Here is a 16,367-nt window from a genome sequence, read left to right as displayed (position 1 = left end):
GAATAACGTGTTGAATAACATGTTGAATAACGTGTTGAATAACATGTTGAATAACGTGTTGAATAACGTGTTGAGTAACGTGTTGAATAAATGTTGAATAACGTGTTGAAAAACGTGTTGAATAACGTGTTGAAAAACGTGTTGAATAACAAAAATAAAATTAGCGGCAATGATGGCTAATAATAAATAATCTACCAATTTCGATTAAAATTATAATCGAAAAAACAATTTAAAAACCGGATCAAAACACACACGCACAAAATAAAATTCTAATGAAAAATGTTTATGAAAATGACGCAAATCTTAGATTAAAATACCAAACAGAAAAAACGGTATAAAGCGCCATAAGAGTACTAATAATACGAAGAGGTCTAACGTAAGCAGCGAACGTTTACAAACGCAACGACAGGCACAAACGACGTACACAACGCAACTCCCGTTCAAACCAAGTTCATGTTTTCACTTTACAAAATTTTTTGATCGAAAAACATGCGTTTGCATGTGTGAATGGGTAAGAGTAACGAATGTGAATGGGTAAGAGTAACTTTCACATGGATCTGTAATTATATTATCAATTTTTCACTAATAACTTTCAGCAAAATTTATTCTAATAATGTATTTTAACGAAATGAGTAAGAAATATTAGTGTTAAAAATTAATATTTCACAAATAGAATGTGTTTACTCAGAAGGAAAAATTTGAAGGTTGCGGTCACATGTTTTGTGGCCTTCGATCACTCGCACAGGCGTCACACACACACATCCTTTCCTGGCCGCTGCCGAGGCAGCACTGAGAAAATACGCGAGGTCAGCACGGTACGTTCCAGAGATTTTTCCACGTTTCTAGGCGCAAATTAGGCTAATAAATAACGAATATTGTTTTGAAATTCTGCAATATTTAGAAAAATGTCAGTTCCACGCATCTAAAATTCAAAGTTTCTCATAAAGCTCCTTCTTACTAATTGGTATTTATAATTTTAAGTGAAATATCATCATATATCACAACTTGAACTGAACTAATGGTACTTGAAAAGCATTGACAAAATGATAACAGACTAGCTTATAGCGAAGTTTAGAGTTTTACAGATAAAAATACACTTCAGAAAATAATTTTTTATTACACATAAACTCCATGCATGTGTTCACTCACAGACATATCAATCATACATGCCACTCACTGTACTGTTATAACAATAGTACAGCAATACATTATAATACTCGTAAATGATGGCCGGAAATGATGGAAACTTCTGAAGATCTGCAGGGGGTGGGGGGCGACGCGCCGGTAACGTGACGCGCGCAGCACGTGTCGCCGCGGCTACTAGCGCCATAAATACAAAAGTCTACGGTACCGCGATGTAACATTTCTCTTACTCTACTATTGCCAACGACTTAGAATTTCTTATTTTTACCTACTATTTTTCATTTTTATTCTATCTTTAATATAAATATCCTTACTATACAATTGTATATTTTATCTTGTATTCTATTTTTTATCAGCTGACAGTTCCTATTAACAACAGGCAGCTTGTATTAGTGGTTGCTGGTTCCTTGATAGTGGTAAGGTACTACCAGCAACAGTCAGTTTCTGTTAATCACAAGCAGTTCCTTCACAAGCCAGGCTCTTATATTTGCCAGTTTTCTTCATAGACAAAAAATATTATAGCCTTCAGGCTGTTCCTATTATGCAACTTTTTTAAGCGGCAGGCAATTTCTAGTAGTGGCAAGCAGTTCATGATAGTAGTGTCAATCAACTGTCAACTGACTGCACCATATATATCAACTGACGCTATCACATATATGTCATTACCTGTCACCTGTCATTATATAACTAAACCAAAAATGAATGCCATAGGAGCTCCCTCGGTACTTTTCCCCATTAAAATATTCAACCATCAAGGCTGAAAGGTTTAACGTTGAAATTTGCGTTGTTCTCTTAAATTTAAAGTCGTTCTTCACTAGAAATTGTAGCAAATAGCTAATAGTAATAATATTAAAATTAAAAAATATATTAGGAACCGTCAATTGAATTCTGCCACGTGTCTCTTGATTACTGGTAGCACCGATGTCATAGCTACGAAGCCAACGCATATTCATATGTGGTTATTATAGTATTAATAATATCATTCTGAATAATGATCCTTCTGCGATTACTTCAAAATCTAAACCATATTGATCGAAAATAGTTTTGAGTATCGGAATTTTTTAATCTCATTTACATCCGTTGATGTAACTTCGTCAGTAACGTTGTTTTTCATGATATGTAGATTAGCTCAAGACTTACTACATCATCACTAATCTTTAAACCTAGAGCGTCAAAAAGACGCTTGTGCGAGCCCTAACTGAAAATTATGGACTCCGTATTTGCGGCTTTAGTGGCCGACAACTATAAACGAAGTAAAATGAGAGAATTGTTTGTTTTGTTATTTTTTTAAGATTTTATTTCCGCATGTCATAACGTAAAAAAAGTAACGTTCATGTTGTTCCTATAAGAGGAATGTATTTTGCAGAGACAAAGTTTTGCAGTAGTAACGTTTTATACAAGTTCTGCGCCTACAAACAAGCGAAGAACAAAATTAAAATTCAAGTCAACTAAAAAAATGAGAAAAGTTCTCGGAGTAAAAACAGAAAGATTTGCCGGCGTCACGCGAACTGAGGCCTCACGTGTATCTCCAGGAGGCACGACAGAGCAGCTCTGTGACGTAGCAAGTTGTATCGATCTTATGTCGCTTGAAAGTTGCTAAAAACGCTCAAACTGGACATCATCGGTTGCGGATGATAGATAGAATTACATTAAATAAGAACTTTCTAATAATATAAACTATCTTCTTCCAAACTTTTCTATTATAAAAATATAATATATAAATTAGTTTACGCTGCCACGTGCAGAAGTTTTTTTTATGAAGAGGCATCATTACCTACTAATGTGCGGTATGAAATCCATATATTCGAAAATAAATTGTGAGCTCACGAAAATATATAACTACCGAATTTCACGTATGATTTCGTTAAAAAACTAGAACATTTGTTTCATTTTTAGATAAAAATTGGTATTCATTGGCTATGCAAATATGTACAGGTGCTGCTTTTTATTATTTTCGAGAAACAATTCCTGAATAAGTTTTAACAAATTTGACTATAAGGTTCGCGAGATTTGCACTTTTGCCTTCTTGACGATAGCTGAACAGCTGATTGATGTCAACAATGCAGGATGGTAACAAGCCAGTTGGACGCTACCTCCCTGGGCCTGATCAGTGATCCCTGCACTGGCCACTGCTGAACAAACTGCAACCAAAACTCCAGATGAAAATGGCCCACAGGAGAAAAACAATTGATTTTTTTGACAAAAATTTCAATCCAGATCTAGATTTGAATAATCCAGATGTTTTACTACCTTTTGATGAAGATGTTCCTGCTGAAGAGAGTCTTGATTCTGTGCGAGAAAAATTGCACAGCAAAGATCTTTCCAGCCTTCCAAGTAATCCTGAGGTGACGAATGGTTTTGCAATGTTGACTTTGTTTCATGGTTGAATGAATTGAATTGAGCTGGACCTCTTCAATGAATTGAACTGAAGGTCAATCTCTTTCTAAAGCCACAATTTGGGGATGAATTGTATAAAATTCCATTTTTTGAAATTATAAATGCATAAATTTAACTATATATCTGTGTAGAAACTTTACCATACATTTTCTATAATTTTTATTACAAATTCGGCAGAGTTAAAGTCTTATAGACCAAAGCGGGAAATTGGGCAGAAGCCACTGTAAATCAGACAAAAATGCCAGGAATATGCTAATTTTACCTGTTCCTGTAGCCTTCTGCTAATTTTTCAGTAAAAAATAAAAAAAACTGCCTAGTTTTATCTGAATTTTTTTTTTAAATAACCTATAAAACTATCATTTATTTTAACTTTTAGGAAACTCCTGTAGTCCATGGTGGAATTCTAGAAAATGGTTAGACATTTACTGATTTAGGTCCACCAGGATGGTCGGAGGAGCACGCTGGGCCGCTGGGGAGCCAAGGTGCAGAGGGGGTAGGCAGCGTTGCCAATATATGGGTTTTTAAGCCCAAAGCGTTGCCAACCATTTTCAAGATGCATTGCCAGGTAATTTCTAATGAAAAGCCACTTATGCTACGTAATGAAAAATTATTTACAAGCCGCGAACTTATTTACAAGGTTGCATGCACGTGTTATCCCAAATAACTAATTTTACCCTTAAAACAGTCCCATTGTACAGCAAGTGTCAACTGAACATGTGATAATGCACCACTGTGCAGAGAGTGGATGAATATTGCAAGATCTTTGGCAACGCTTCAGTAGCAAAATCTACGCGTTCAGAATATCTTGCTGACACATTTAGATTGTAATTCTTGCATTTAATATATTTGTCAGTCTTTGGCACACTATTTAGAAAAAAGTACGGTTTCTGGTACGTTGGATGGATCAGGATGCAGTAAAGCTTGTCTGGAAATCGGTTGCGATGAGTTCCGGCCAAAAAAATGTAAACAAAATGTAGTTGTGGTCACATTAGAGCAGTCAGACTGCATCATCACATGTTCATTTGATACTTGCTGTACAATCGGACTGTTTTTATGGTAAAATTAGTTATTTGGGGTAACATGTGCATGCAACCTTGTAAATAAGTTCGTGGCTTGTAAATAGTTTTTCATTACTCAGCATAAATGGCTTTTCATTAAAAATTACCCAGCGACGCATCTTGAAAATGGTCGGCGATGCTTTGGGCTTAAAAACGCATATATTGGCAATGCTGCTTCCACCTTCTGCACCCTGGATAATGCAGTCTGATTGCTCTAATGTGACGGCAACTACGCAATCATAAACTTGTTTACATTTGTTGTTTTGGCAGGAACTCATCGTAACTGATTTCCAGACAAGCTTCACTGCATCCTGATGCATCCTCCATATACCTGAAACCTTACTTTTTTCTAAATAGTTGGCCGAAGACTGACAAATATATTAATTGCAAGAATTTCAATCTAAATGTGTCGGCAAGATCTTCTGAAGGCGTAAATTTTGCTACTGAAGCATCGCCAAAGATCTTGCAATATTCATCCACTCTCTGCACAGTGGCTGGGGAGCACGGAGCAGGACAGTGGCACATTTCTATACGAGCGGCATAGTGACAAAGCAGAGAGTCTTTTAAACTCTCCTTCAAGTTGAATTTCAAGTCCTATAAGTAGACGAGCAAAGTATCATGGATACCAGCATCATCATACATAAGATATTGGTTTTAAATCTTGAGAAAATTAGAAATGATGATTCCAAATATCGCTGGTTTGCCACTTTGACAAGCAGGCTGGCAGCAGCAGTCAGCCCTATTGTAGTGGGACAAGCGCTTTGCCACTGCTGCTGCAGGCCCTTTCTTATTGGGGCAAGCATGCTCCTATTTTTGGCCACTCAGCTCCTTGATTACATAGGTTCATGGTCATTTAGAAGGCATTTAGAATGTTGCCATGCAGTCCTGTCCAATATTCTAAATAGGGCTATAGAGATGGATCTGAATAAATCTATTTATAAAATACCAGGATGCAGAGTTGGCAAGCAGCATCACCAAGATATGGATTTTGAGCCCAAAACGTTGCCAGCCATTTTCAAGATGTGTTGCTGGATAATTTTTAATAAGAAAATGCTGCAATCAACTTTGATAGTATATCCCTTACTCTCCACCCACTGCAACAATAATGGAAAACTTCTAACATTATACTGCCGGGACTAGAGTTTTCCCGCCATTTCCGGAACCCAAAGATTTCAAATTGGAATCTTATTGCTTCAAAAATGGTGGGAAATTCTAGTTGTGGCTCAAAAAGTAGATATAATCCATGACTAATGGTAACTACCAGGGGCCAGATTATCAAAACTTTGTATCTTTCTATACTTACGTACAAATAGATATGTGTTTCATAAGTATACCCTAATTTTAGCATTATCAAAACTTTTGTACGCAAGACCTATGTGAGTAGCTATTATCAAATCTCATTGCACATGAGTCAATCAGAATCTCACTTAAATCCTTTGTTTGCATTGTGTGTCATGCTTTTAGATGCTTTTACTCTAAAAAATCAATAACAAATGCCATTTAAATGTAGCAAAATAAGTATTAATGATTAATATATATACCTATATGTATCCATTAATAAACGGTATGTAGATTATATATTAATATATATATAATCTGTTCATTGTTTAGCTCCGCCAATTACTCGTTTTCCATTGGCATGTACTAAGAAAAAAATCATTAGAAGCATTCCTAATATAGTAATTCTTTGTATACTGAAAAATATTTATCTAAATAAAAATTATATGATTTACCTTAAAATGATACTAGAGTCTATATGTACATTACGTTAGTATAATACTAGAGTGTAGACATTAGTAGAGTCTAGATACTAGTAACTAAATGATCACCAATCACTTCCTTTATTACAAAAATGTACGTAACTATCTTACAACCCCTGAGCTGGTGTACAGTTATGCACAGATTCTTGTACGTAGCTTCCCGCACAAATGTTTTGATAATACCACCACTAGAGTTACGTCTTCATAGCAGCACTTAAACATTACATAAGTGGCTACGTGTACGTAGCAATGTTTTGATAATCCGGCCCCAGAAATGTTTCGCTGAAAATCTCATCATTTTCATAACTTCAGCCAGCAATAAAATACATTGTTTCTTTGTCGAAAATAAAAGAAATAACCTTATCTCCGACAAATTTGCATCTAAAGTGAAGAAAAAGGTTCTTGTTGCTAGTTCTAATATGGGAAAGACAAACTTATTACTGAAATCTCATGGCCCAAAAGGGATATATTTCCCATAACTTTGGAATTTTGAGGCTTATTTGCATGCTTTTGATAACAATTTTATAGGAAATAATTCATTTAGCAGGAAACTAGTGGCTCTGAAAAGTGCAGGAAAGCTATAATCACAGCTTTGAAAGCTTGCATGGAATATATCTAGTACCTTGTGAGCTGCAACTAGAGCTTTTCTGCCATTTTTAGAGCTGCTTGTTTTCTGCTAGATGAATTTCTTCCTATTGTATTGTTAACAAAAGTACACAATCAGGTTGCAATATTTCAAATGTATGAAATGTTTGCGACTTTGGAGCCACAAATTTTCTGTAATATGTAGAAAAATTCCAATCCTGTTGGAAAGTAGATAGGTCGTGTTTCCCATGTCTGGCTATCTCTTTGATGTATGTAAGGTTTAGCATAATTTTACAAGTGGCTTGGCCAGCAAGTTTAAGAGTGTTCAGTTCCAGGCTCCTGACAAAATATAAAGCATTTTGGGACTGCAGCTAAATGCTTTAATGATGATCTTGCTTATATGGTAATTTCAGACTGCAATAAAACCATGTTTATTTGACAAAAAATTTAGAGCAACTTATGGTTGGCTAAATTGCATCTTAAGGGAAGAAAAATGTTCTTGATGAAATTTTCAGGGTACAATGAGAGATTTTATATAATATGTGCACATGGCTTGGCAGATTAGCTCAAGAACAGCTTTCCATGGCTTAAAAAATGCACAGTTCAAAAAATGAATTTGTGACTCAAACGTCAATTAATTCACACTTCCAGGGATCTACGCTAATGCAAAGACTGGCAATCTTGAAAACAAAGTCAACAATGGTCGTTCCATGCACGACAATGAATTATGGCCTTGTCTGGCTAAGACTAACATATTTATCAAACTTTCCATCAAGCAATTTCAACCTTGAATCAGCATCCATTTGTAATTTCAATTTTAAATTCAATCGACTGAGAATGAGCGTGATATAAATTAGTACCTACTGGGCTAAAAGATTTGGCGGTATTTTCTAAAAATATTGGATAGAAACAATTGTTTAATGAGGGAATTTCAAATTATGGGCCAAAATGTGCCATTTTGCTAAATTTTCACCAAAGAAATTAGGTGCAAGCTATTGGAATTGTTACAAATTTTTATAAGCATGGGCATTTTTTGTCTCATGTGTGGATGAGTTTCATCCAATATCTTGATTTGAAATCAGTATCCACCATATTCACTATCCATTTCTGTTGGTATCCATCTCCCATTTTGATCACAATGTGTTGTAGTCCATATCAAGTATTCTACATTTTTCATGGCCTAAAAGGGATATATGTAATTTGCTTGCTATGAACAACTGTAGTGACTATTGGCCAGACTGTAAAGTAAGGCATAACACAGACTGTGGACAAAAAAATCTATAGCCCAAAAAATCTATGGTAAGGTAAAATTTTTGGTGATGCTGTTCATCATTAATCTTCTCCATAGAGACAGATTGATCCAATTTATGATTAATGGGTTCAATAGGAAAAAATGAACATGAACTTGCATACAGTACCAAATTGATATGGGTAACGAATATCATTCAAAACAGATACCTATCAGATTCCAATCTGTGGAAGGCTGATTGATTGATCATTTGTGATCAGAACTGCAACTAACATGGTTGCCAATTTAAGGTTGGTAAAGATTGCTTTATTTATTTATTTATAGTAGTAATAAAAGATGCCCCTACCTCAACTTAAAAGGCCCTTTATAGTCTGGACAACTGCTACCTATCTGCTATGATTGTACCTTGGCATCAATGCAGCAAGGAGTCTCAATAAATATTAATATTTTGTTGCTATAGATTGCCAGGTCAGCATATTGTCTATAATTGAACATTAATTGAAATTAGATCATGATTTGTTGATATATACCGTACCTATTGCCCAAAAAAGTCATTTTATCAAATTTTATCTAGCTGCATTCTAATGTGCCAAATAAGAAGATGCTCGTATGTTTCTCTGCTATTTAGTTGTGCTCTTTTTACACAGTGCAATGGAGGAAAACTATGGTTTCTGGTAATTGAACTTAACACACTAAAAATAAAAAACAATATCCCACCACAAATTAGGAACAATCATTCTAATATCTTCATTGATTAAAGCAACATTCTTCTAGGTTGTTGGTCCCGGAGGCATTCCTCGAGCCCAGACAAAGATGGCTCCGATCCAGAGGAATTTCACTCCAGACCAAGGTGAGACCTGCGACTTTTGGCACTCAGAAATATTTGCTGAGGTTTTCAAGGCTGTTTTTGTGGTACAGTTATGTTCAATTTTTTTACTAGGTTATTGCAAAAGGAGTAAACTGAAATATTTTCTGTGCTTTTGAAAGTGACTTTAAATGACCCAATATACTATCAAATGATGAATTTGCTAGGTCGCCTTTTGCATCACAAAGTTTTTAGCTTGTTGCTTTTGATATTATGATAGATGAAGATAAAAACAACACAATTATTCACTCATTATTCATCCATTTAATGTATAAATCGAGCTGCCGACAAAAAAAGTTAAGTTCATAGGTCGGAAAAATTTTTTATGTGCGTTTTCCTTTTTGCATTTTACTTCACCTTCCATCATGGGAAATATCAATATTTATTCTGGAAATTTCAGTATTGCATACGTAATATTTATAATATAATAGAAACAACCTCTGTTATGGGCTTGGTAGAATCAAAGATATAGAAGAAGATATAGAAGAATCAAAGGACATATGTGTTAAGAAAAACATATAAAAACAAAGCTTGGCAGCAGTTGTTGTGAAGGAATCTGCGTACCCAGCCCCGACCTTTGCCACGACTCAGGCGCCGCCCGCGTCAACACAACATTTCTGATGACGTACACGCGCGCCCGGTGCTGGACGCGAGGCAGGGTCGCGGCAACCGTATCCTATATGTCCTATAGTGGTGGCGACAGCCGTATCCTATATGTCCTATAGTGGTGGCGACAGCCGTATCCTATATGTCCTATAGCTGTCTCTTATACACATCTAGATGTGTATAAGAGACAGGCCGTATCCTAGATGCCCTATAGGAGAGGCATCCACCGTATCCTAGATATCATATAGGCGTGGCGGCAACCGTAACCTAGTTATCCTATAGGAGAGGCATCCACCGCATCCTTGATATCATATTGGCGTGGCGGCAACCGTAACCTAGATATCATATAGGCGTGGCGGCAACCGTAACCTAGTTATCCTATAGGAGAGGCATCCACCGTATCCTAGTTATCCTATAGGAGTAGCGGCAACCATATTCTACGACTCTTACTTGACAAGAGCAAGTCATCCATGACTTGTGCGACTGACAATAACCGTGTACAGCTGGCATTAAAGTATCGTATGCAACTGCTACTCGACTTGTACAAATGATATTCTGCATGGAAAGCTGATACTTAACTACTTTGTTTTGCTTATAACTGCAGCTAAACTTATACTTAATTATTTAACTGCAGCTTAATTCATACTCACGCAGTTACATTGATGCATTGTGAAAAAATTTTCATATTCGTTTCGTCTTCAATTTTTCATTTTATAGATGAGACAACTATAACTAAGTGGATGAAACGATTGTCTTTGAGTACATTTATCCAGCGACAACAATTCGACAAAGGCTGCGTACTCTCAGGATCAAGAAGTCCTTGTCTCTCACACTGGCTTCACAAAGACCTAAGTTTATGTGTGGATGTGAACACGTGATCTGCGCCACAGTTTCGCCTTGGCGTGAAAGTCTTACATGAATACATCATATTTAAATACAAATAAGCTTCAAGAGTAAAGATATATCGTATGTTTTGTAGTATAGGTAATACTGATGGTGCCTTCTATTTAATATATACCAAATGAACGCAAGAGGTTTGTAAATGCGAGGCTGGTTACTGTGTTGTGGATGCAAGTGTACCCAAGAGAAACAAGTTGACATGTGCGTGTGCTCCTCTAACGTACACATGTGCGTGTGCTCCTCTAACGCACACATGTGCGTACTCAGCTAACGGTATTCGGCGACCTTGACGTAAACCAAAGCTTGACGTGTTCCCGGAGATACGAACTCTTTAGGATCCTGCTGATTCTTTACGATACGACGTCGTAAGTCTGTCTCCTCATGCAGCTCTTATTCGAGTCGTATTCTAATTCTAGTTTTACATTTAATTCCAGTTATTACGATAGTTGTTGTAAAGCTGTAACGAATTCTAGTGTGCTATTGTCATTTTAACGCCGTAAGAAATTTTTGTACACAAATATCATAGCAATGCCCTAACGAATTCCAGTATTAGGGTTAACGGTACGATTTGTGGCGATCGTGGATACAATTTTGGTCGTTAGTTCTGTTTCTGTTGTTATTTTCAAATACTCCGTTCAAGGCACTCAAACTGATGTGCAATTTTTAAAATCTGTTCATACCGCTATAGGTCTATCGCGATACGTACCTACGTTTGATACGGTACATTACGCCGGTTGCGATACCGGTACGCAAGCCATTTTACGCCGGCTGCAATACGCATCCATGCACTGCTACGCCGGTTACGATACACCGGCTACGATACGCAGGTTACGATACACCGTCCACGATGTGCATGTTACGATACAGCGGCTGCGATACGCATGTTACGATACACCGGCTGCGATACGCATGTTACGATACAGCGGCTACGATACGCATGTTACGATACAGCGGCTACGCTACGCATGTTACGATACGCAATAAGGCGTCGAGGGCGTAGGTCGTGGCTGCGTACAGGCGCTGTCGTGACGTCACACGCTCAAATGGCAGCCTCATGCGCTCCTCTTTTTGTCGGTCGGGATAACTCCCGTGGTGGCGTCGCTGCGTCCGGGGCTCTGACTGCCTCTGACTGCCTCTGTCAGCCTCTGACAGGCTCTGTCAGCCTCTGACAGGCTCTGTCAGCCTCTGACAGGCTCTGCCTGCTTCTGAGACTGCCTTTGCCAGCCTTTGGCACTTTTTCTGTCTGCCCATTTTCTGCTGACATTTCCCACCAGGGTTTCTCTGTCAATGTCTCTGTCAGCCAGGTTTCTCTGTCAATGTCTCTGTCAGCCAGGGTTCTCTGTCAATGTCTCTGTCAGCCAGGGTTCTCTGTCACTGTCTCTGTCAGCCAGGGTTCTCTGTCAATGTCTCTGTCAGCCTGGGTTCTCTGTCAAAGTCTCTGTCAGCCTGGGTACTCTGTCACTGCCTCTGTCAGCCAGGGTTCTCTGTCACTGTCTCTGTCAGCCAGGGTTCTCTGTCACTGTCTCTGTCAGCCAGGGTTCTCTGTCATGTCTCTGTCAGCCTGGGTTCTCTGTCACTGTCTCTGTCATTTTATGCGCAGCCGCCATCCCGGCGAAGACGAAGCCCGTGCGCAACGTCCTGACGCGCATGGCGGCCGCTGACGGGCCCTTGGCTATGTTGTTGTCAGCCAAGAACAACGCTTCGGTGGTCAAGGTGCTTGGCTATGTTGCTGTCAGCCAAGAACAACGCTTCGGTGGTCAAGGTGAGCTCTGCTTGGCTATGTTGCTGTCAGCCAAGAAGAACGCCAGTTTATCTATTTCATTGTCTCTTATATATTTAATAGTCTTTAACACAATCTAAAAATTAGTTAGAGGTAAATTTTGTTAACAAAGTAGATAAAATTAATTACAAGCTCGGTTATCTAGCGTCCAGCACTGGAAGCTTATAATGTTTACTTGCAGTAGCATTTGTGTCAGTGGCAACCTTGAACAAAATATACATCATTTGTGAAGTGGACATTAGCATGAGATTTATATAAATCGGATGTACAAAGTACAGGTGCAGAGTGTACAGGTGTAGAGTACACAGGTGTAGAGTACACAGGTGTAGAGTACACAGGTGTAGAGTACACAGGTGCAGAGTGTACAGGTGTAGAGTACACAGGTGTAGAGTACACAGGTGTAGAGTGTACAGCATTGTTATGCAAATGCCCCACACAAATGTTGTGTGCTTGCCTCGCTCTCTGTACAGTACTTGTGATGTGAATTAAAATATAAGTTATTAGCATAATTAACCATCATGTACTTGGTGTAACCATCATGCACCTAATGTCACCACCATGCACCTAATGTCACCACCATGCACCTAATGTCACCACCATGCACCTAACGTCACCACCATGCACCTAATGTCACCACCACGCACCTAACGTCACCACTATGCACAACACGCAGGTATACACGCGCATTGAGCGTGTCATGCACCTACGTCACCACCATGCACCTAATGTCACCACCACACACCTAACGTCACCACTATGCACAACACGCAGGTATACACGCGCAGTGAGCGTGTTATGCACCTAACGTCACCACTATGCACAACACGCAGGTATACACGCGCAGTGAGCGTGTCATGCAGCTAATGTAACCACTATGCACAACACGCAGGTATACACGCGCAGTGAGCGTGTCATGCACCTTATGTCACCACCATGCACCTAACGTCACCACTACGCCCAACACGCAGGTATACACGCGCAGTGAGCGTGTCATGCACCATGTATCACCACCACACACCTAATGTCACCACCATGCACCTAACGTCACCACCATGCACCTAACGTCACCACCATGCACCTAATGTCACCACCATGCACCTAATGTCACCACCATGCACCTAATGTCACCACCACGCACCTAATGTCACCACCATGCACCTAATGTCACCACCACGCACCTAACGTCACCACTATGCACAACACGCAGGTATACACGCGCAGTGAGCGTGTCATGCACCTAACGTCACCACCACGCCCAACACGCAGGTATACACGCGCAGTGAGCGTGTCATGCACCTAATATGTCACCACTACGCACAACACGCAGGTATACACGCGCAGTGAGCGTGGTGTGCGGAGCGTGTTGACGGGACGGGTGGTGGCGTTCGACAAGCACTTCAACCTGGCGCTGCGGGACGTCGCTGAGCTCTTCGCTGCCAGGAGGCGGTACACGCGACACGCTATTGACGGTTAGGCGTGTGGTAGTGCTCTTATTTGTGATGTTATTTGTGCTGTTATTGGTTTTATTATTAGTGATGTTATTGGTGTTGTTATTTGTGCTGTTATTGGTGTTATTTGTGTTATTTGTGCTGTTATTGGTGTTATTATTAGTGCTGTTATTTGTGCTGTTATCAGTAGCAATACTAGCATTTAGTGCTGCTAGCTAGCATTAGTGTTGTTATCAGTGGTGCTGTTATCAGTAGTGCTTTTAGCATTTGTGCTGTTATCTTTGCTGCTGTTATCATTGCTGCTGTTTTCATTGCTGCTGTTATCTTAGCTGCGGTTTTCATTGCTGCGGCAATCATTGCTGTTTACCGTACCCAGTGATGATGTCACCACACGTGATGATGACAGTCCTAGTCATTCCCCTTGCTTATGTGACGCAAGAATTTTGTATCTACGCCTCCTATAAAAAAAACGGAACTCGCTATACGAAAATATTTTACGCATTTCGTTCACATTTCGCACGCCAATTCATCGTCTTCAGACCGGACTACGCTCGCACTACATCCTTTACGCACCACTCTTGCTTGTGTGAAAGCGTAGGTCTTTATTATACGCGCATGCGCAGTGGCTGCGCGCACCGGAAGCTCGCCGCGCTTCTGTGTCAAGGTCTACGCCAGACTGAGGGTCTACGGGCTAATTATTGTCTATGCGCATACGCTATTTCTGTGCGCAGGACTTTACACTACGCTATGCGCATACGCTATTTCTGCGCACAGGACTTTACCTGCGCGCAGGACTTCACACTACGCTATAGACATGCGCTGTCTCTGCGCACAGGACTTTACATTACGCTATGCGCATACGCTATTTCTGTGCGCAGGACTTTACATTACGCTATGCGCATACGCTATTTCTGCGCACAGGACTTTACATTACGCTATGCGCATGCGCTGTTTCTGCGCGCAGTGCTTCACATTACGCTATAGACATGCGCTGTCTCGAGCGCAAGTCTATGGTAAGATGTTTTTCATTTAGGAAAGTCCACTTACTACACAATATCATCTACAATATTACCACAACGACTCTATACCAATAACACCACCACAACCACACCACACCACCACCACAACACCACACCACCACACCACGCCACGCCAACACCACCACCACACCACCACCACCACACAAGACCAAAAGAAACCACCAAAAATTACTACAAGCACCACCACTTCGACACCACCACACCACCTCGTGGTAGCCCACTTCAACACGGGGGGACTTGGCCAGCCTTCAACACGGAAGGTCAAGGCCTCGTTCAGCTGAGAACTGTCATATATAAATCTTACTCGCTAATAAAGCTTATAAAAGCCGTATTATTATTAATAATTCCGTGGCTGGGTGGCCCAGTGGTTAACGTTCAGAGTCCCAGGATTGGCGCAGAGAGGCGCGGGTTCGATCCCAGCTCTGTGCGCCAGGCCGGGCGGTTAAGCACAGCAGAATTGTAGCAGTGAGTTGCGAGTTTGAGACCGCAACAAGCTGTGAATGTTCTCCGATGTTAAGAATCGGCGACAGGCCCACGGCCTAATAAACGCTGAAACCGCTATTATATTATATTATAATAATATTAATATTAATAATACTAGTAATAATAATTATAATAATAATATTAATAACCGTAATTATTGCTTGGATTTAACGCCCCTTAGCCGATGTGGGGCACCAGGAAGTAAGCGACGGGCATACAAGCAACTTGTTTGTGCGTGCCTGTGTGTGCGTGTCTGTGCGTGTTTGTGTGCGTGTACGTGCTTGTATGTGCGTGTGAAAATGTTTGAGATCTGCCGAGAATTTCGCTGACTCTGCGTGTAGCCGTGCGACTGCGGCCGCTCTTATCTCTTGCGGAGGTCTGCGTGTGTTTACACGCCTGCGTGTGTGTCTACACGCCTGCGTGTGTGTCTACACGCCTGCGTGTGTGTCTTCACGCCTGCGTGTGTTGCGTGTTCATGCAAGTATGCCTAAGTATGCTCACGTATGCTTGATATGCGCACCAAACGCTGCACAATAAAGCAAACAGCGCTATTGTCCTAACGTCTGTTGTGTAATCACGCGCCCCACAATAGAGCTGGAACTGGCAACAAGCCTCCTGTTGTAGCGTCCCGGCAGATGGTGGTGTGGTGGTGGTGGAGTTGTGGTGTGGTGGTGGTGGTGGTGTGGCGTGCAGGGTCCCGGCAGCTGGTGGTGATGGTGAAAAGGATGGGGTGGATCTGGGGAACATTTCGAACGAGAGAAGCAGCGCCAATTATTACACTCTTCAGAGCCCTCCTGCTCCCCAATCTTGAGTATTGCTGTCAGCTTTGGACACCATTCAAAGCGGGTGCGGTGCGGAAACTGGAGGCAGTGCAGCGGACCTTCACGTACAGGATCAGCGGCATGAGGGAGCTGAACCTGAACTACTGGAGAAGGCTGAAACACCTGGAACTGTACTCACTGGAGAGAAGAAGGGAAAGGTATATCATACTGTACACTTGGAAGATGATAAACGGACTGGCTCCCAACTTTGAGAGTGAGACCTCCAAAATAA

At 40.4% G+C, this 16,367-nt stretch overlaps 2 protein-coding genes across 2 annotated transcripts in view; one reads left to right on the top strand and one right to left on the bottom strand.

Annotated features, from left to right (window-relative positions):
* The window catches only part of LOC108667445 (ecdysone-induced protein 74EF), a gene marked incomplete at its 3' end in the record, with an annotated part of 107,420 nt that overhangs the window by 78,651 nt on the left and 12,402 nt on the right, over positions 1-16,367 (bottom strand).
* The window catches only part of LOC108667446, a 17,613-nt gene continuing 4,501 nt past the window's right edge, over positions 3,256-16,367 (top strand). The window contains exons 1-4 of the mRNA XM_047885428.1: positions 3,256-3,488; positions 8,967-9,042; positions 12,164-12,276; positions 13,671-13,812. Coding sequence (XP_047741384.1) covers positions 3,303-3,488; positions 8,967-9,042; positions 12,164-12,276; positions 13,671-13,812 — 517 coding nt within the window. The 5' untranslated portion in view covers positions 3,256-3,302. The remainder of the gene's footprint in view (positions 3,489-8,966; positions 9,043-12,163; positions 12,277-13,670; positions 13,813-16,367) is intronic.

The sequence above is a fragment of the Hyalella azteca genome, unplaced genomic scaffold, assembly GCF_000764305.2.
Source record: "Hyalella azteca isolate HAZT.00-mixed unplaced genomic scaffold, Hazt_2.0.2 contig17884, whole genome shotgun sequence".
In the NCBI taxonomy this organism is placed as follows: Eukaryota; Metazoa; Arthropoda; class Malacostraca; order Amphipoda; family Hyalellidae; genus Hyalella; species Hyalella azteca.
Note: the sequence above shows the minus strand (reverse complement) of the source record. Positions and strands in the feature narration are given on the sequence as shown.